The sequence below is a fragment of the Chlamydotis macqueenii genome, chromosome 17, assembly GCF_036417535.1.
Source record: "Chlamydotis macqueenii isolate bChlMac1 chromosome 17, bChlMac1.mat, whole genome shotgun sequence".
Taxonomy (NCBI): domain Eukaryota; kingdom Metazoa; phylum Chordata; class Aves; order Otidiformes; family Otididae; genus Chlamydotis; species Chlamydotis macqueenii.
In genome coordinates this window covers 8202735-8223883 of record NC_141572.1, presented here as the reverse complement: position 1 = coordinate 8223883, position 21149 = coordinate 8202735, and the positions used below count along the sequence as shown (strand labels likewise).

The following is a 21149-nucleotide window of genomic DNA, read 5'->3' as shown; positions in this document are numbered from 1 at the left end:
TTAGCTGCAAACATAGCACTGCTCGCTGGATTTACCAGTCCCCATGGCTGCCTCTGGGCAGAACCCATCATCTCGGAATCTCAGAGCATGAGGACTGATCAGGAATGTAGAAGACTGAAGGCTTTTGCTCTCAGGTGCAAATGGTTCATTATGGCCTTTCTCAGACTGTGCTGATGAGAGGAATCATTCTTCACTGATGAGAAATCCTGCATTTTCTTCTCTGGGAGAATACAGCTTTGTTCCCTTCCCCCATTTAATAATGCACAATTTATCAGGCTAAATTGGGGAGCCTGGTAGGAAGTGATTCAAATCAACTTCAGCAGCTATGAGCAATCACGTATACTTGAATAAACCCACTTATACCACTTTCCGCAAAACCTGAGGAAAGTTGGCTATGAATGCACTACCGTAGCCTATTAATGCTCAAGAAAACCCATTTAAATGAACCTCTAATGGCTGATTGAGGCTTCTATAATGAAACTCCATAGAGAGCCAGCTCCCTCCTTTAGGCTCGGCAGGCCAGATGCCTCCCTGGCTCTCTTGCTAGCTGTGGGTCGGAAAAGCAAATGGATGGAAGGACAACTGTACTGTGGGGAGAAAGGAGGGAAGCTTCTTGGCTTTTCAAAGGCTGAGATCCTCAGATAGCCTCACCAAGAAGGTCACAACGTGCTAAGATTCACCTATGTCTCCTGATAATACAGGAAACTTTATTGCACTGCAGTGACCATCACGTGCAGAAGAGCTCCTTCTCTTCCACAAAGAAGGAAGGAGATAGATACCTTCCTCCTACACAAAGGTGTCTGAAGATGCAGAGGAGAAAGGCTGAAGTCTCAAGTAATTTTGCAGGCTAAGCTCTGTCCTTGCCTCCATAGGAAACCTGCCAGGCTACATTGTCAGCTCAGCTGATGGAGCCCTTCCCATAATTTGCCACTGAGTCAGTGACCCAGCAAAGGGCACTGAACCCCTGAGGGTGCTCTGAGTCCTGGTGATGAGCAGAACAGCCTCCAGCACACAGGTACTTCGATGGCACGGAGGGCGCTTAATCCTTGGTGACTGGTCTACATTTCACCTTGGGGTCAAGACTGCCCTACCCAGCTCATTTATGCTTTTCCCTTCCAGGGTCAGGCTAAACATTTTCTTAGCTCAAAACAAACCTTGTTAACAAAACAACTACATTTCACTGCACAGAAAAATGCATTGTCTTGTGGGTCCATCCAAGGAGCATTCAACGTTAGATAGCTGGGCCTTCTGGCTGAGCTCTCTCTAGATGGCCTAAAAAAAGTTAACCTCCTCCAGACTGCAGACCCAAACACTTCTCTACTGGCAAAAAAAGAGAAGCATTTCCATGCAGTGTTATAGCCTATGTTAGCCCAACATTTTAAGCCTGCCCAAAACTGGAGGCTGCATAGACTGGAGATATGAAAGGAGAGAGGAAGACTGACCGTGGCAGTCCCAACCGTGTAACTCACCTCTTCTTGCATCCTGCTCGTCCTCACCGTGCCTGGGCACTGACATGGTCAGCAGGGACCTCCCTTGCCCCAACAGCCTGTTTCAGTGTGCAGCAGACCCCCATACTAATGAAAAAATAGGAAATAAATTGCTACAAGCCTTTCAAAAGCATTTACATGCCAACCACCCACCTGCTCTTCAAAGCAGCAGGACTCCAACTGGGAAACAGCCCTTTGCTCTAGAAAGAAGGGGCACTGTGCCCTCCCCATCCCTATAAAACCTTCAGGCTCCTGGTGCCTCCCAGGTGCCTCTGTTTTAGGCAGATTGGCCCTTGCCAGCAGCTGGGGTTGGTTTGCCAGGCACTGTGTTCATGGATAGCTGGCAACGGGATCCTGAAAGCCTGGGCTGTGGCATGAGCCTCCTCAAACTTGGCCTTCCTGAGCAACAGCCACCAGCTCCGGTGGTCCCCAAGGACTCCCATCGCCCCGCTCGAGACGTGGGTGGTCCTCAGGATGGAGATGGGGCACTGTGATCAGCCTGCCTAGGCCCTTGGGCCTGGAAGGGCTGTGGGCACCTCGAGAAAAAACGAGGACTATCCTCCCGTTGCTGCTTTTGTAGTAGCAACTGCTGCGCCGAGATAAAAGCTTTTGTTTGCCTTTTCTCTCCTACATTCCTAATCTCCCTCCATGCTGGTCTCCCCTATAGTCCATCAAGCACTTTTAATCTCTAATGGCATATGACTGATGAGCCTGAACTCCATACTCGGCGTTGCCAAGAACCGCTTTTTTCAGAGCCTGCTTTAGCTCTTTAGGCCAGCCATAACACACTGCAGGACCATTAAGAGTTTACAGTTTGTATACATAACACCCTCGGAGTACCAGAGGGTGGTTTATCCAAACAGAAAAGAATTGAGATGAATGAATGCAGAAATGACTTTTGGCCAGGAAATACTTTAATTTTAATTAGGGGGGAAGGGGGCGAGAGAGGAATGAAGAGGCTTTCTTCTCTCACAAAAGACAAGACTAATGAGTTTACAGCTGCAGGCGCTGACCTTGGAGCATCTCGTATAATGCTGGTGCTGAAATGTTTGGATGTGATGTTAGACTCGATAACCTTGCTTCTAAAAGGAAGAAATAAAGGGAAATGGCTGAATGGGGAGGGATTCATTTCATGGGGATGTACAGACGTATTTATTTATTTTTCCCCCTCTCGCATTCCCGTTCAGCTGCCTTTGGCGACGCAGCCGTTCGCCCAGCTGCTGAGCTTCCTATGGGCCTCATCTACTTCCAGAAAATATAGTCAGTTACTGCAGCTTTCCCATAGTTAGGACTCTTCCGCATCCCAAAGCCCCTCTCGCAAGCCCCCACCTCTCAGGAGCCTGTGGCTGGAGGGAACGAGGTGCCGGAGCCTGGGGGAGCCCCAGTGCTGGGCAGCCCATGTGTGAGGGAAGATGCAGCTGGGACTTCTGATGTGGTGGCTTGAAATAGGCTGAAAGCCTGAAATTAGCCGTGCTCGGCACAGACCTCGCCACTCGCTTCGCTTGGTCACTGGCCTGTGGTGTTTGAGCCCGTGCCAGCGCCCGCAGCGCTGGGCTCTCAGTCGTCCCCAGCCCGGGAGGCTCCTTCTCCTGCCCTGGCAGTGTCATGGCGTGGGGACCCCCGTCCAGGCGCCGTGCAGAAACGGAGCCGCCTGCCAGCAGGTTGTGACCTGACACGAGCTCTCAGCGGGGTCTCCCTGGGGTGCACACTGGAGGGGCAGCCCTGGGCCAGCCGGGCTCTCCCTCGTCCCCGGGGGCACGTCCGCTGGTGATCGCTGCGGCTCATGCCTGGCTGGTCCTGCGCCTCCATCCCTTGGCACTGCCCTGACTTCACAAAGGGCGCAGCTTGCACGTCTTCCAAAAACTGCAGAGCTGCTGCTCCCACCTCCCTCCACAAAGACATCAGCCACAAAGTCTCCCAGCAGCTTCCAGGCACCCTGGCATCTCCTTCCTCCCCTGGAGCTCTTTCCAGGGCCCCATAAAGCATCATCTGGCCGTGCAGATCCTCCTATGGATGCTGTTGTGCTACAGCCACGGAGATTATTGAACTCTTGCACCACAGCGTGAAGCTGCTGCGAGCTGTTGGGGCTGTGAAGCCAGTTTTGCCTCTGGGGAATCAACACCCCCTGCCCTGCTGAGTCAGCAGCCAGACGGGCTGAAACAATAGTGCAAGTTAATGGAGCAAAACAACCATCGGTGTTTCCTATTAAAAGTATTTTTATGATGATGATTATTATTAATATTATATAGGGGCTGTAATTTTCTCCCGACCCACTCCAACATCTCACAAAATAAACAGTTGCTGTATTATCCCCTTGTAAATGAGACCACAGGATTGTAAACTTTAATTTGTTACTTTTGGCTGCTCACAGGTTTGGCAGACAATTAAACCAATTCATTAGTTCACAGAGGCACATTTTTGGCCATGTCTGGCTGCGTGAAGTCATCCAGTGAACACACTGGAGGCAGGGTGCAGAAAAACTGTACAGTGTCTTTGCCACAGGAGCCATCAGTAATGGTCCAAATAGGCCGGTGTGGATTTTGCAGATCCGGGTGGGAGAGGGTCTGGTTCCTCCTGTTGCTCTGCCGTGCCCTGGGCATGTGTCACTGGTAGCCCAGTGACCCCACTTGTTGGCCAGAGACGCGGTATCGATCCCGTGTCTGATCGGAAACTAACCGGGTCATGCCTGAGGCTTAACCTTTAAATTCTGCGGAGTTTGATTAGTGAAACTCCGTAGGACATGGTAGGAAATGCTGAGCTCTTGGAAAGGCTAATCTGGCTGTGCGTGACCTCCAGAGCCACCCCCACCGGCTGAATTAATTCCTTGAATAGCCGGGCTGCTGTCGATCCCTGCTTTCTCAGCCGCAGACACATGGTGAGCCTGTACAGCCCCATGGCAGCAGCGCACGGCTTTTAGCTGTTTTGGGGCTACCAGCCATATGTGCTGAGAGTTAAGGTGTGTATTTTTAAGGGGAAGCCAGAGCAGTGTATTTTATGGTACTATCACCTCCTCTGTCCAAAAGAGCTCAGTGCAAACCAGCAATTGGATGAGGTTCCCTTGTCATTTTTCACACTCTATAGTTTCTTAGATGTCCATTTACGAACCAAAAATCCTGAGCCATCTTACTTCTGAAAAAAAAACAACCCACCCTCAACAACCAAACCCAGGAAATTCCTCCCTTTTCCTTTGCTCCCTCTGCAGTAGGTGTAGAAGCCCTCAGTGCCTGTGACCAAGTACCCATCAACGTTACCAGGGAGGTGGAAAGGCAGCTGGTCGTCACAGTGGCCTTGGTGGTGGTGTGTACTGCTATTTGTTACTGAGATATTTTCTCTGTTTCTGCTGGTCCTTTGTTGGCTGATAGACAAGGTATGGCTGCCTGCATCCTAATGGGTTTTGTGGGAATACACACACAGGTGGCTGAATGCGTCCTTAAAAGCAGGCAGGAGGTTTTCAGCTTGCAGCTCACATTGGTGAAATGCAAAGAATAATGCAGATTCCAGAAGGGAACCTAAAACGCTTTAAGTCAGTTTTCTTCCAGGTTTTTCATTCAACAAGCCTTTAAGGAGACACTCAAATGCTTTCATCCTCCTTCCAAAGCATTGCACTGGCCCCGTGTCTGTGACAGGAATTCAGCAAGCCCTCAGGAAGGATTTTACAGCTGATGGTGGTTCCTGATTTTCTGTTTAAGAGTCATTGACCTGGATGAAAAGACTTTCCAAGGCATAGAGGGATGTGGGACAGAAGAGAATCTTTGCCTCATGGTACAATTAAAAAAAGGAATTTCCAATATTTCCACTCTCCTGGTACCATTAAGCCAACGTGGAAGAGATCCCGACCCCCCGAGGCTTTGTCTCTCCCAGCACAAGGCTCTGATGTGCTCAGATGGGCTCATTCCCTCTCAAGTTAAAATTATTCATTACTTTCTTATTTCAACAAACTGCCTTTCCCTCAAAAATCACTCTTGTCTCAGGGTTTTGCAGTAAATTTTTTTTTGAGTGCTATTTTATAGCACTCAAAATGGAAAGAAAGATTTTTGAATAATGAAACCTAAAAGCTTCCCCAAATGATCTCCCCACCTCTGTGTTTGTCACTGGCAGGCACTTTGAATTTGGATTTGCACAGAGTTCTCCTGTTCTGCAATTTGCTCTGCGCATTCCCACCGCTGCTGGCGTGGCTGGGGAGCGTCGCTGGGCACTGGCTTTCCATCAGCTGGAGAGAAGGAGAGGCTGCGGCAGGGAGCGGAGCGTTTATGAAAAGCCGGTTACTTCCTTCAGGGTCTAAGTGGGTTTTCCTTTTCCTGAAACAATAATATTTATTAACGTAAATATTTTGATAAGACAGTGAGCAAACACTGCAGATGACTTTTTATATCGCGCAGAACAGCAGCGGAAACCTGCCTGCCGCTGCTTCCTTGCCGCGTTCCTCCTGCTGCTGGCGAGGACGCACGGTGCATCACTGAGGCTGATGTGGGTGTAAGCCGGGCCCCGGTCTCCTTTGGGTGTCTAATGCATCCTCTGCTCTTCAGACTGCTTTTGTGAGGGGAGAAGGGCTTCACCTTGCTGCGGGCAGCTGCAGTTCGTGATGTGAATTCATATGAGGAGCTGGAGGAGGAGGATGAAGCTGGCTGGGTTTTGAGTCAAAAAATAAATCCTCTGTATTTCTCCTTTCAGCTATTTATCAAGGCTCAGTGCAAAGGGCCTGACACCCGGCCAGCGCAGCCCGGCTGCTGTGATCTGTGCAACACACAAGCCGCCATCGAGCCGGTAATGAGGGACCTTCTGCGAAACGGCCAACTGAGCAGCCGGCGCCTGCCGAACAGCTTCATTGCAGGAGGAATGGCTGCGTATATCTCTATTTTGACACGTCCTCACTGAATGAGGAAGAGAACAAGCAGAAAGTGGCTGATGATAAATGCAGCAATTAGGGAAGCTTAATGGAGCAGAAGGTTTTTTGTGAGAAGACAAAGAAATTGCCGTGTGGACACCTGCAAGGAGGTCCCAGCGCTGCCGGAGGGAGGGCTCCAGCTGTGCCGCAGCAGCAGGGGCCGGGGCGAGGGGAGACGACCCTTTTCCTTCCCGCACACATTCCTCAAAGGCCTTGGAAAAATATTTTCCAACTTAAATTTCAGAACATCATTTGATTTTTCTTCTTCCCCATTGTGTTCAGAAATGGCAGCCTGTAATTTAGGCCCACTGCAGCCCTCCCCTGCTCCCTGCTTTTTATTTGGCTTCACACAACACAGTGCACTACTGGGAAAGGCATTTTCCTGACAAAATATCAATCTCCATGGTATGAAAGAGCTGTGGCCTCAGTGGGGAGACGCTATCATGCCAGACATGGGTGGATTGAGAGGGCTCCCCTGGATGCCGCTGCTGCGCCCAGCGATGCTCTGTTCAGGGCCGAGTCCATGACCCGCTGCGCTCTTCCCCCAAAGCACTGTGTTTCCAAGCTAAACCCTGGGCTACCGGCTCCCCAGGATTTGAGTAGAAGTGCTGCAGCTGTTTGCCAAAACCCCATTTCTCTGTTTCCTTGGTTAGACTCTTCCCAAAGCAAACTGCTTGTGCAAAGGGACACCAAAAAGCACTGGGGAAAGCTCTGCAAGGGAGAGGGAACAGCCCAGCAGCTCCCGGCGCGGGGAAGCCCAGGTTTCAGTGACAGCAATGCCATTTTGGTCCGTCACAAAACCATTACCAAAATCTCCGCCCAGACTGCAACACAACTGTGTTCCTAAGGCTTTGGCAAAAAGGAATTTCCTGAAGGAGGTAAAGGTTTCCCTTTTCTCTCAGTACGAGCCAAAGAAAACACAAACCCTGTTTTCCCCATCGCCGAGGGCTCCTCGACTCAAGCCCGAGCTGCGCACCAGTGACTTACCTCTTCTCGTTCTGGCAACTGCCTGCAGCAGCGCTGGTGCGTCCCACTCTTGCCCAAGCTCTTGGGATATTGCAGTTCTCTCCAGTTGGCTTCTTGGGCTTTCTGGACCTGGTCGATGTTGGCGTTGCAGATCTGACGGTGACAGCTCAGGCTGCTGCAGAGCCCTTGGGTTCCCCCGCATCAACACTTTGTTTGTCTAACTCGGGGTCACCAGTAATGAATATTTATGGTATCTGTAGAGGCTGGAATGGACAATTCCTGTATGCTAATTTTAGGCAATAAAGCTTGCTTTTTAGGGAAGCACTAGAACTTTTTGTCAAAAAAACAGTTAATATTTTTGACAAGTAATCTGAGGATTCATTACAGCTTTACAGGTTGGCTTTTCCCTGCACTCTGTGCTCTCCTGGTTATTTGTCCATTTTATTAACTACTCCAGGACTGGCCTCTATGAGCTGAAGAGGGTGCACACCAAATCTCACTCCACCAAGCTGTGGTGGTGTGTGGCATCACGTTTTGGACAAAAGGTAACGCGAGTTCAAGAGTCGGTCTCTCTCCTAACGCTTTCTTGAGCATCTTTTTAAGAACAGGCTGCCTGAGGCAAGCAATGAACCTTACGCATCCCATCCTCTTCCTCCCACCCACTGTCATTTGTTTGCTAAATCCCACCCTTTGCTGGTGACTGAGGGAAGTCTCTAGGGAGACGGATGAGAAGAGAATAAAAATGGTAAAAACTGCACAAAATGAAAGCCCAACAGTGGTAGAAATGCATAAAATCCATGAAGTCCTTCTGTAACAGTTCTTTTTATCAGAAGAAGGCTCAGCTGGGGTGGCTTAAAGGAATAAGGCTGAATTAATTAGTTTCTCTGTTTAGGTAATAATACCATTAATCATGATGAACCATTTCATGAGAAGGCTGATATTCAGCGCTGCGTAATTCCACAGGAATCCCACTGTAGTGCAGCATTATTGATGGGCCATCCTCCGAAAACGTAAGAGCAATGCCTCCTAATACAGTAAATGGAAAACCGCTGATTTTCTTTTAATATTCAGGCTGCCACAACATCAAGTCACGATGAGATCTTCTGGCACCAGAGTGGCTGCAATAAGCAATCCTTCAGGAATGCCAGGGCAGCATGGCATTGATATAATGCCCACTTTTAAAACTGCACACGGTCAAAATGCTTCCAAAGGGTACGGTCTGCTTTTGTACTTTTTTTTTAAGTGTACACTAAGAACCCCCTTGCTCGCACTTACCTAGTTCGGGAAGATGCAGCTACGGACTCTTTCTAACGGAGCTTGGGGAGGTTCATTTATTCAGGTCTGTTAGAGGTGGTGTCAAGCAAGATGCCATGTTGGACAATGGCACCGGGAGAGAATTATAATCCCCCCGAGCCAGCATTACAAATATCTTTATGCAAAGTCCAACACACTTTTCACTTCCACCATGTGTTACATGTTCCTCCGATTTCAGCTGGGAGAGCAGGTGCTGATTTTTAATGCCTATTTTGTTTTAAGCCTCCTTTCATCAGATTAAGGACCCTGCTATTTTATTTCATTTTTTTTTTTTATGCTTGGTAATTTAGTCACATGCAAACTTAAAAACAGAAGCTGTAACATGCTGTTAAAGCACAGTCGCCCACTGTTAAATCTGTTACTGAGAGCGAGGGGGCTTGGGGCACTTTTCCATCCCCCTGCAGATGTCTGCTCGCTGCCTACGGGAGAGGCTGGGGAAGCAAATGAAAACGCACGCGGAGAACAGCGCTTGAGGCGATAACCTTCCCGCAGTGATGCCGGCAGCACCATCCCTTCAAACAAGCTGTTGCACGGAGGCTGTGCTTCCTTTTCCGTCCTCCTTTCCCCCCAGCAAAAGGCTGTCAGGCGAGCGCGCGAGGCGCAGAGCCCGACGTGCGCCCAGGGCCAGGGAGCACCGCTCTCCACCTCAAGTCCTGACCGCCACCAGCGAGCGCCTCTGAAGCATTTCATGACCACGTTCCTTCTGCTGGCAAAGATTCGCAAACGAAATAAAATCCCTCTCCCAGCACCAGCCCCTTCCGCCAGCTGCCTCCTCGCAGCGGCCGAAGCCCCGCCAATAAACCAGCAGCCTCCGAGCCAGCAGCACTGGCTAGGACACACAAACACTCAACTGCCCGTTTCATCCAAAATCAATGTTGTATTTATCTTCATTGATCTACAAGGAAACTGAATGTTTAAAATTACAGGGGGTGCAGGGGGGAGGATGGGGAGGGGGGGGAAACAAGAGTTACAGAGCCAAGAAAATAGTAGCGGATGGCTGAATTAACTAGAGAGAAAAAGCCCAGGATATATAAAACATGGACACTGAAAAATAAAATAAGGGAGGGGGGATGGTACAGCAAGTAAAACATGGCAAAATTTACATATGGATGAAAAGTAAAATTGGAAATAAAAAATAAATCATGCCAAAAAGCAGTTCAAGGCAGAACCACACTGAAACAAACATTTGCTTATGGTCTTCATGTACTATAGATAACATATCAGAATTTCTTTTTTTTTTTTTAATCAACCATTAGACTTTTTTTTTGCACTCCTAAAATTCTACTTTGTCTTGTATACAGATTCCAATAAGAACACTGCACAATTAGCACAAGGGGTCCACGGAAAATTGTCCTTGCTTGCCAGCGATCCTGCCCACAACACAAAAAAAGAGAAAAAAAAAGGAAAAAAAAATAAGGAAAGGGTCTGCCGCATGGTACTGTGCCAGTTCCATCTGCTTTTGCCAGCTTGAAAAGTAGGAAACCAAAATTCCCTTCCAGGAGCGTGTGTCTCTCTCTTTCCTTGACGAACTGTCCCTTGTGTTTGTACAAAAAAATTCAGTCTGTCTTTTTTTTTTTTTTGTTAAACACAAGCATCCTTCTTCCCGTTCACATGCCATTTCCATTCTGTCTCCATAGTTGCGAGTTGGTTGGTTTTGGGTTGTTTTTTTTTTTTTTTTAAACCTTCCTCCCCCCAGCATCCACTAAGACCTGCCTCCGAGTTCTTGCATAGTTGAAGTATATATGCCGTACTTAGCTTTCTGAGTGTGAATTTCTGACTGTGACGAGAGTATGAGTTGTAACCATGTTAACAAATAACCAGAGTGGTTCTAGAAACCATTTTTATAAAGTCTACCTATGTTAAGAATTTAATATTGGTGTACATTTATATTAACAGAATATTTACAGTTTGTTTTCTGTTTTTTTTTTCTGTTTAAAACAAGAAGTCAAAAAAAATTCCTCTTAAATTTCTGCATAATATAATAAGGCAAAAAACAAACAGTTTTGTACATTATTATTATTATTAATATTTTAATATATATCTGTAACTTCGGTTCCAAAGTACCAAGGTAAGTGATCAATTGGCCTCAGAAGGGAACCTCACAGTGGACTGTAAAACTACAGTATTTCCATAAATAATACTTTTAAGAAACCCTGGGTATTTTTTTCTTAAGGATCTGAGGCCTTTAAAATGCAAATTTAACTAAAAACAAAAGCAAAATTTCTTCTTTTTTTAAGTGAATAAAGAGCACAAAATTAAAAAAAATACAAATCCATTAAAAATGTTTCTCACATTTGGGAAAAAATGTACAAACTTGATATTTTTAACTCTTTTTTTTTAGCAAAGAAACAAAAAACAAAACCAAAAATCAATACCTATATATTAAATTCCCATTCTCAGCAACCTTCTTGTTGGAAAGTCTGCATCCCCGACCCCGTTATTTATGGAAATGTGCTTAACTTCTACAAATTTTACATTAAAAAAAAAGTTTACAGCAGTGCATTTTGTAAAAGGTTTGTTTTCTGGTTTTTTTTTTCTTTTTTTTTTTTTTCTGTTTGTTTTTTTTTTGTTTGTTTGTTTGTTTGTTTGCTTGTTTTATATACAGGCAAGTTTAAAATTCAATGTTGGGGACTATCGTGCCTCTACTTCTTTGGGGTTCCTAGAGGGGGAATAGTCCCTGGACTCTGAGTTTGTGAGTGGAGTAGTCCTGCGAGGGGAGGCAGGTCTGGTGCTGCTCGCTGGTACAAGAGGCGGCGGGGCGCTCAGCGCTGCGGTTGGCGGGTTCCTATTTAAAATCCCATTGTGCATGGCAGTGGATGGACTCAGTCTGGGGTAATGCATCCCGCTTAAATGAGGCATGAAGGATGGCACGTGTGCCAGGTGACTTTCGATGGGGGACGAGTGCAAGTGGTGCATTCTGGCACGCTCAAGTTCTTCCCTTAAGTGCAAGCGCTCTCTTTCCTCCACTTGCCGCAACCGCTCCTGCTCTCGGCGGGCTTCAAGAAGGTTTTCATGGTTATAGTCGTGTGGCTCCCTGTCTCTATAAGAACGCTCATGGTCGTAAAATCCAGAGGTGGTAGGGAACCTATGGATAGGATCTGTCCGGAGTTGGAAGTCCATTCGACGGTGCAGGTCTAAGCTCCGGTAGGCATCTCGCAATGGGTCTCTCATTGGGTCCCAAGAAAATCCGGGATGCGGCAGCCTCTCTCTTCCTGACAAAGGATTCATGCCTATGAGCGGGGTCATCATTCTGCTGCGGTCCAGAACATTCATGTTGTTCATCTGGTGCACGCTGCCCATGGAGATGGGCATAGAGGCAGCCATCGAGTGAGGCAATGATAATCCATGCAAAGTAGGTGGTGGGGGATGCTCCACTGATCGGGAGTGCTGTGAAGGCTCAGACCCTACCACCAGCACATCACTGTCTTCTTTCCTCTCTTCTTTGACTTTGATGTCATTCTTAATCTTCTGGAGGTCGCTGGGAAGCTCTGTCTTTCTCTCTATGTCTTTGCTCATGAGATTGGTAAGCTTCAAGCTCTCACTTAGTGCAGGTTTGCTGTATGGGGATACAGATTGGATTACTGGCTTTGTGTTGTCCTCAGAGGGTCTCTTATCATGGCTTGGAGTTTCCTTCACTGGGGAACGGCTCTCTTTAATCTTGTGTTCTGCTATGGGCGGCTCTCTCAGCCGGTCAGGGTGCTCTCGCTCGGGTTCTTTGGACCTTTCCCTCTCACCGAGGCTAACCTGCCTGATGGGATCGCTGGAGGTTTGGCTGTTGCTGCGGATGAGATTGCTTATCTGATGTGTCACTGGAGCCGATGCCGGTGAGGATCTGTTTGAATGTCTGTTTTTATCCATGAGGTCTCTGTAAAAAGAGAGAACAGACATCCTTGGTTTTGTGTGAACAAACGTATGTGATGCTGGACATGCATAGTGCTGTATCTAGTTGTGTAATTCAAGACTGCTCAGAAAATTATTTAAAAGCTCTGCTAGCATCAGCTATAGCTGTGATGCTACACTAAAAGATACGCGCTACCTTCCTTTATGTACTATACAAAAAAAAAAGGCTGAATGTCTGCAAATCTGGGGACTAAATTGGGGATGCAATTGAAAAAACAGTATATTCACCTTAAGAGAACGGCCACTTCACTGAGAAATGTAGGGAAAGAAGAATTCTAGACAGCTTTTTTTTTTTTTAAAAAAAGATTGCTCATTGTGTGTTTATATATACATCCTGCTGCCAGACGATCATTTTCTTGGCTCTAACATGCTTATTAACTCAGGTTCCTTTCCTAAAATATGGAACCAGGCATACAAAACAGAAGCCTACAGAAATGAAAGCAGTTCCTTCACAAGACAGCCTTGTTGACTGGAAGCAGCCACAACACGATGCTTTTTTTCCTACGGAGCTGCAGGAGAGTTTTTATTGTTGGCAGTTTTGGCAGGTAAGCTAGGTGCTTAAGGAAAAAAAATCCTTGAATAGGCCATGAAACTGAGTGATCGACCTCTGTTTCAAGAGGACCTGCTATGCCAATGTCCATGGTTTAGAAGGAGTGGCATGAGGATGAGGTTTATGTTTCTAACTGCTTCTCTCTCTGAGCAAGCCAATTAGTCACAGTTACTCCCACCTCTTTAAGAGGGGAATAAATAACGCTCACCTTTTAAAAGCGCCTTGCTCTGAATGAGAGACACTTTAAATGCAAAGTATGATGTTGTGATTGAGAGAACTGTGTTACGCAGCTGAGAGGCTCACCGATGCCTAAGTTTTATGCCGGGATTGCTTTCAAGAGCTGTAAGACCTGAGTGCTGAAAGCTGGAGGTGTTTTGGGGAGATCTGTGAGTATTTATCCCTTGTGATTACAATTGCTAACCCAGACTTCTTCCTCTGCGGTAGTCCTGACTGCTGGTCAAGGATGCGGTTTATTAAAACCACGTCCAAACAGGGATGCTGGGGACAGCTTAAGCTGAATTAATAGAAATGTAATAGAGATGTTAACCCCTGTGTGAACACTCTTGAGAGTAATGTAACCTTGGTTTGCAAATGAATTACACTAGAGCCAAGAAGGGAGCGTCTATCTGAATGACTATCTATGCAAGGGTGTCAGACAATTTAACATTTAAAGCAAGATGATTTTTCAGTGTATTGATTCCACATAATCTTGTTCACAGGCACTGCCTGAAGAGCTCATTAAAAGCACTCCAGGCAAGCTATGAACCCTCTATCACTAGTCAAATACGCACATCTAAGGCTTGCAGGCTGTTACTGCCTACAAAGAAGTAGTCTGTTGGAGAGAACCAGGCTCTGAAATATAAACGGCTTTGCAGCGTCAAAATCACGTAACTTGAAACTACCAAAGTAAATATAGCCCAGGTGATACAAGGCCTGGCATCGTTAATAACGGTTTGTTTACAATGCAATTTTTAAAAATCAGTTTTGCTAATGGATTCATGCACACTGCTCCAGATACAGGAATTTGCATTTTTATCTCGTTAATGTCCAGCTAACATTTGAATTCATCAGCATATCTGCACATTAATGAGAACTATGACTGTCTCCAAAGGACCCATCACAACGCTACCTTCATGACTTCAGAATATACAACAATCCCAAAGCAGGTGCACTGAAACCAGCCAAGAATACCCTGAAAACACAGCGACACGCTCATTCCCTCAGCCTGGTGCTATCTATTAACCTACTAGCGGGGACTGGCTTACCGTATTTCCACAGAGGACAAATCCTAAAAGGCAAAGAGTTTTTTTTTGTGTTGCTAGTACTTGTGCATATCTGAAAGAGAGGCTTATCAGCTGCTTCAAAGACAAGTAACATTTTGCTCTAAAGATGATTTTAAGATCAGAAAAATTAGAAAAAAAAATAGAGGAAAAAGAGGCCCAGAAGAAAATGCTCAAAGGCACACACTGCTTACCTCTCTTTGTCTCTGTCGTCTTTACTCAGAGAAAGATCCCTCTTCTCGGGCTCTCGCTCGCGCTCTCTGTCTCTGTCATGGTTTGTCACCGAGGAGCTTCGCTCGGAATCGGTGGGCTTGGGCCACTGTGGAGGTGTTGGGAAGGACGGCGGGGTCCGATGGAGTCTATTCCATGGCTCATGGGGATTATTGAAATTCTGCAGGTTTGGGCCATCTTTGTGAGTAAAAATGTTGTTGTGAGCTAGAATAACGGTGAGGGGAAAGAGTTAAAAATAACTGAAAGCAAATAATTACATATACATTTTGCACAATGCTAATCACAACCAGAACTGTCCTTTCCAGACTTTTTAATATGGAACTAATGGCGAGGGGGAGCTACTATCAGGTAGACACAGATACCTCCAACATGAGGTGTAAGATCCACCAGCTCTTTTAAGGCTACTGGCAGAGGAAGCTTTAACTATATGTCTGAGTAACTCAGTAATGACTGAAAATGCCCAGCTCCTCTTTTCCCCCCACCCTGGAAAGAGTTCCAGCACAAAAGCAATATTCTTCCTCATCTCCCCTCACTGGCAGAAACTTGAAATTGTAGGCAGTTACGAGCAATCAGCTGCTTGCAGCTGAGGATTCAGCGACTTTTTTTTTTTGTTAAAGAAACCAGACTATTTGGTGGTATGCATGTGTGTGTATAAAAACAGAGGTTAGTTGTAGGCTTTTCAGAACAGTCACTTGATTTTCCTCCATCAGTCTTCAACTGATTCCTGTTGCACCATGAGATGCAAAAGCATCCTCTCTTATGTGTGGCTCTCAAGCATGTTTTGCCTGCAGGTAACACATTTTTGAAGTAAAATCATTTTATACAGGTAATTTAAACTTCAGATAACAGTTACAGAGGAAGTCTACATGCTGAATTAGGAGAAGTATCAATAGCTGTTCCACTGTGCATCTTCACTGTTGAAGGGTGTTACTTTAGATGCCCATAGGGACCCAGAGCTCAGCAGGGTCTTGCAGCTCTAGCACCTCTAGGAGCACACAAGGTACCAGCCTTCGGCAGTGAGGAGACACAGAGCACAGCTAGTGATGTCTGTGACACGCAGAAAAGCTCCCACCGCAGAGACCTGGAAATCTTAGGTGCAGTGTTTTCAGATAGGAGAATGGAGGTTAGGAATTAAACTTCTTTAAAAACTACCACCAGCTGCTGTAAATATTAGCCTGTGGCTTTTCTGGAAGGGATGTTTGTCTGCAGTAACCCAGCCAGTACTTACTCAGAGCATGACTGCCTAATCCTCCAAAGGCATTGCTGCCTAAGTTCCCAAGGCCGCTGAAGGTGCTTGACCTGCTAAATGGATCTGGAAAGGCAAACAGGGATTTAGCAGGCATTTAGCCAAGAATGTTGGAGAATGAAACGCACCCCTCCCCTTCTTAACGGTCTGAATCCAAGTAGGATTAGGCCAGACTTTAAGCTGATCCTTCTCGTTGCAAGGTTCTTTGCACAGAAAATTCCCATCATGTTAAAATGGAGCAGGGATTCAGTGCTCACTCTGTAAACAGGTGCTGTAATAAACTTTTGTCTGCCAGTCAGAGGGGAGCTAGAAATTAAGATCTAATAGCTGAAATTAGGGTGGCTGCTGCTGAGCTATAACTCTCCTCTCTTATCAGTACTCATAGCAGGAGCATTGCAATTGCCTTGAAAGAAGAAACTCAGCAGGCTCTCTGGTCAGTGTATTGAGGGGATGCATCATGTCACTCTTGTTTCTGTACACAGCTTTCCACCCTCTTTGTAACAGAGCATAGAGACAGTCCTAAGCTAACTGCTATGGACACTCATCCATACACCAACTAAATATGTGGGTGAAAATCTTCTCCACAACAGCTTCCTTGATCCCAGCGGTGGTGGAAATGACAGTGTAGTCTTAGGAGCTGCCATGACCAGGGGATGGGAGGCGTGTATGCTCTGAGGCAAAAGAAGACTCTTGCCTCTCCTAGTAAAGTATTCAACTATTTGTCTACTGGCACGTCTCTTTATAGAAAGTCCTTTTTTTTTTTTTTAAATTAAAGGCACCCATCATTGTAAGAAATTTCTCTCTGAGCAGATATAGCCTGACTCAGGTTTCTGCACTCCTGAGATGGCTACAGGTTAAATTGTCCCACTGTACTTGTTTTCTTTCCTACTGGCTATCTCTAAATAACTCCTCCTCCTGCCCACTGCTTTTTGGCTGTCCCTTTAAAGTCTTTAACTTGCCATGCTACAGGAGGTGAGGTGCTCTCCACTTCCTCACAGATATCCTTATATTTAAAATATCAAGGAAAATAGCACAAATAGCTTGGAGTTTTAAGCAAACAGCTATTTGCTTATTTACTTATTTTTAAGTAACTGTTCTTGCCCTTTCCCTTTGATATTAAGTAGCTGAGTGACTCTGTAGAGACACAGTTAATTTTGACAGAATGTTCAGGAATTGATGTAAATCTGGATATTTGCAACAGGAAAAAAGTCTACTAGGTCATGTGGCATGCTACATTTACTGACTGGATGAGTGTAACTAAAACATTAATCAACAGAGCTTGAACTTTAATTGGCAATGAGCTGCTTATGAGCTTCTAAAATGAGGAAATTTGAGAAAATCAGGCTCTACTTACTGCCAATTAGGAAACTGAAAGGCTGGCAAAATGTGCAGAACAGCTATTTGCCAGGAACTGTTCACTGAACTTTAATAAAGAACCTGGGCAAGAACTTTCATAGGTGGGAAAAGGTATGGGGAGGAGCCCATTTTAAGCTGTGGCTTGTACTTTTGCATAAATTTTCCCGTTTCCTAGGGCACATTCAGCAGCACAGGAGGACTCTACAGGTCACATTTCAGCTCCTGTGCAGTGTCCCAGTGGTGACAGACCACTCTGCAGGAGAAGGTCTGCTAAACCAGCAGAGGCTGGCATGGTGGGGAGGACTTCCCGGCTAGGTTCTGGTTCCAAGCCCCTCCCTCCCCTGGTGCTACAGTTCCTCAAGGCAGGACCACCCCGGAGAGCCAGGAATGCGTCAGAGGTAGAAAGGTGAAGGCAGAGTTTACTTACACTTACCTGCCAAGTGGTTAGTCGGCAGGAAACTGCTGTGGTGAGGGGAAGGACCAAAAGGGGTGGTGGCTGGATGGGTCGCACCTGTGAGAACAAAGTTCCTTTTTAGTTCAGCGGCACACACAGAGGTCCCGGCCATCACATTCAAGAACCAGATGCAAAGGCACAAGCCAGATTTAAATGCAGCAAAGGCTGGGGAAGACCTCGAACACCAGCAGAGTGAGCTACAGGCAGAATTTCTCCGAGTGCCCTTTAAAGGCGCCTGTGGGCACTAGGAGGCAGGAGGAGACCTCGCAGGGAGCGTTGCGGCTCACCTGCAGTAAGGAGGAAGTGAATCTCTTTGTCTGGCATTTTCAGTCAGCGCTCTGTGTTTACGTTAAAAAGGGTCAGCCCAGGTTACGGGCCCAGACAGAAGGTGCTCGGAAGTGACTGATTAGAGTCTATATGGAACAGCAGTTAATGACAGGCACGCAGGGAACATCAATCATGCCTCTCCCATGAGAGCTCCATCTACGCTCTCACATCTGTCTCTGCATCCACAGGCTCCCCTTGAGCTATTTTTTTCCCTTTCCTAGACACTGCTCATTGCCATGGTACCACGTTGCCTTATGGAAACGAACACGGCTGCTGAGCTCACTGGATTACGTTAGGTTGAGGCAAGGGGCAAGAATGGGCTGAAACAAGCTGGTCTGCCCTGTATGTCGAGGTGGACCACGCTCATGCAGAAAATTCTGCTCTCATTTCAGAGCAGAAAGGGAGAGATTTGCCTCCCCTGCAGGCAGATGCATGCAAACCCAAATGGGCTTGCAACTGCAGTGTGAAAAGCACTGGTGTTACCTGCTACTGGGCTACGTGGCTTTTGGAGTAAGATCAACTCTCATGTTTAATGCAAATGACAGTATGTTTGGGCAATCTCATGGTCCTGGCTTTCACCCTCTAAGATAAGTACAGATGATTTTCAGGATGCATCTGAAATTAACTTTTGAATATTTATGTTTCAGATATGTGTGACAAAACGTTTCTGTGGCTCCAGTATTACACTGACAAGACCAGCCCTCTCCAGACTGGGAACGTCCTTTCAGTGCCTCCTCCCTGCCAGCACTTCCACTACTGCAGACAAAGCAGAACACTGCCTGGATGCAAACACAACTTCTGCTTCCCTTGCAGAAAGCAAGACCTGCCATACCTGTGCATTAACTGTCTCGTTTTGTTAGAAACTAGTAATTCCATACCATGACAGGAGCAGCACTTTCCCAAGGACATGTTAAGTCACGCGCAAAATAGATGAACACCTAAATAACGCTTTTCAGTGCTCTTGTCTAGTAAACTTTGTAAAAAGTTAGCCTCCCTTAATACTGGGAAGAGTAACAGGTTGACATCAGCAGCCATACTGGGCATGAACATGGGCTCTTCATTAACAGCTCACTTATGCTGTCACTGCTTTCTCAAATGATAACTTTCTACTACAGAAAAGAGGATTATGATTCTTCTCCTCCCATCTGGTACTCCAGCTCTCCTGTCATCTTCACCACAAAGACTTCTGTCTCACCTGTGGCTCGTAAGAATGATTCCCACCAGTGGCAGACCTGCTCTGGTAAGTTCCTGCCCCTCATCTCCAAGCCACATCAAATGCATGTTTTCACCATGTGCCGCTAACACTGTGGAAGGTCACAGCAAAAGTGAGAGGAAATGGAGGGAAGAAATTAATATGCACAGGAGAAACTGCATCCCAAACAAAGTCCAAATAGCGTTTTACGGACGTGCAGGTCAGTCCCTGACCTGGTTATCCTTGGTGACAGAGCCCAACAACAGACGGTTGTTGTAAAATGCACTCGTGCAGAACATGAACAGACTATAAAACTGGAGAGGGAGACAGCACCGCATGTCCCTCACCAGCCTGGGCACCACAAACCTAAGTAGGCAGAAAATGAGTTGAGGAAACTTAAGAGAGACCACAGCAACGAGACCTGGAGTTATCTATAAACATTCTGACTGCTCCAATGCTTCAAGACGGATGGAGACTGTCATCTTTCTAATCCTTTAAGATTTCAGAAGGTGTATAATGGATGGGAGATTTCTTCAAGGGAGACGGCTTACAAACTCAACTACATGGGCTGATAATAAAAAATCCTCCAGAGAAAGCCAGGAGCGGCATTGCAGGCTGTCAGGTAGTTATTAAATATAGCGTCTGCCAGGCAGCCGAACATCCGTCCTGAAGACAGGTGGCCCTAAGATAACTTATGTCTCCCACAGTAACTAGGCAATGCAGCAGAACCAATGATTCACATCAACTGCACGCTTGCTCGATAAGGTGAAAAGAATGCCTCGGATATTGCAGAGTAAAAGATTTATTCATCTATATATTACTGCTGCAATGTTTGTTCACTTTGATAGCACTCTTTACCTAGATTTACCGTGTGATGGCTCTTGTGATTAATCTACTCAGGGACAAGTTGCTGTAAGGTTGTTTATCTCTAGTGAAAGTTTTCTATTAATTTGCTTTCTTTAATGTGTCTATTCCATAGTATCTCCCCTCTCGCTTTTACGAATGGAAAAACAAGCCATGCTTGCATCTTCAAGAGAAAAAGCTCAAGATACCAAATGGACTGGTGCTTTTCCCCCCGTTAGGGTAAACTCTCCCCAATATAGCCTTCAGTAGCAAAACCACACGTGAAACAAGATAATTGTAATGACAACAGAGGACAGACTGAGGACAGTGATAAGGACACAGCTGCTACAGGAAAACAGTCAGAGGTCTGTAAAAAAGCTGTGCTCGCGCATCCAAGTAGATGCAATAAATATCTTGGCCTTGTACTACCAAAGTGCCTTTATAGAGACCAAAATACAGGGTAGCATCCGACAACGTACAGCTAGTATCAGCACTGATGATACGTGGTAGAAACATGCATTTGATGTTTAAGAATTTCCATCCACAGATAAGGGCAGAAAGACAGAGTGAACCACTGGTGGAGTTCCGGAAGGCTATCTGACATCTGCATTCGAAACTCAGTTCTCACGGAGGTTTCAGCTTGATCCTCATCTGTTGCTTTTCTGTCATGTTGGGGACAGAATTAAAAACATTTCTAACCTCATTCATTTCAAGAGGGTTGACCCAAGGCTGAATATGACCATCTCTGCACTGAGTTGGAATGAGAGCACAATATTGCCTCATAAAACAAGAGTAAAGTTGGGAAAGAAATTTGTATTATTGCCAATTATTACACAAATAAAGAGCTAAGTTACATCTCATCAATTGATATAGCTCATTCAGAAGGCAGACTTTGGCATCTCAAACACACAAAGAAAATCTGAAAAAGTCTAGGTGGAAAGTTAAGCCTGGGAACAGAACAAAACCAACATTTGGTAGATGGACATGAATCCACAGGGACCTCCAAAACTAGAATGTCAGTGTTGCACTCTCCAAAGGTCAGAGCCATTGAGAACAGCACAGTGAAGCTTACTGCACTTTGGTAATTGCATTAATTGTAATTACTTCTCCAAAAGATT

The 21149-nt window shown here is 46.0% G+C and overlaps 1 protein-coding gene across 12 annotated transcripts in view; it reads right to left on the bottom strand.

The window, feature by feature from the left end:
• Positions 1-9509: 9509 nt before the first annotated feature.
• FBRSL1 (fibrosin like 1) overlaps positions 9510-21149 on the bottom strand; it is a 539862-nt gene continuing 528222 nt past the window's right edge. For 8 of the 12 annotated variants that reach the window (XM_086761185.1, XM_086761186.1, XM_086761193.1 and 5 more), the window contains 4 exons: positions 17643-17726; positions 15842-15925; positions 14577-14817; positions 9510-12517 (listed from right to left, as the gene is read on the bottom strand). In XM_086761185.1, coding sequence (XP_086617311.1) covers positions 11284-12517; positions 14577-14817; positions 15842-15925; positions 17643-17726 — 1643 coding nt within the window. In that variant the 3' untranslated portion in view covers positions 9510-11283. The remainder of the gene's footprint in view (positions 12518-14576; positions 14818-15841; positions 15926-17642; positions 17727-21149) is intronic. The other 4 variants (XM_086761184.1, XM_086761187.1, XM_086761195.1 and 1 more) reach the window with 2 other exon arrangements.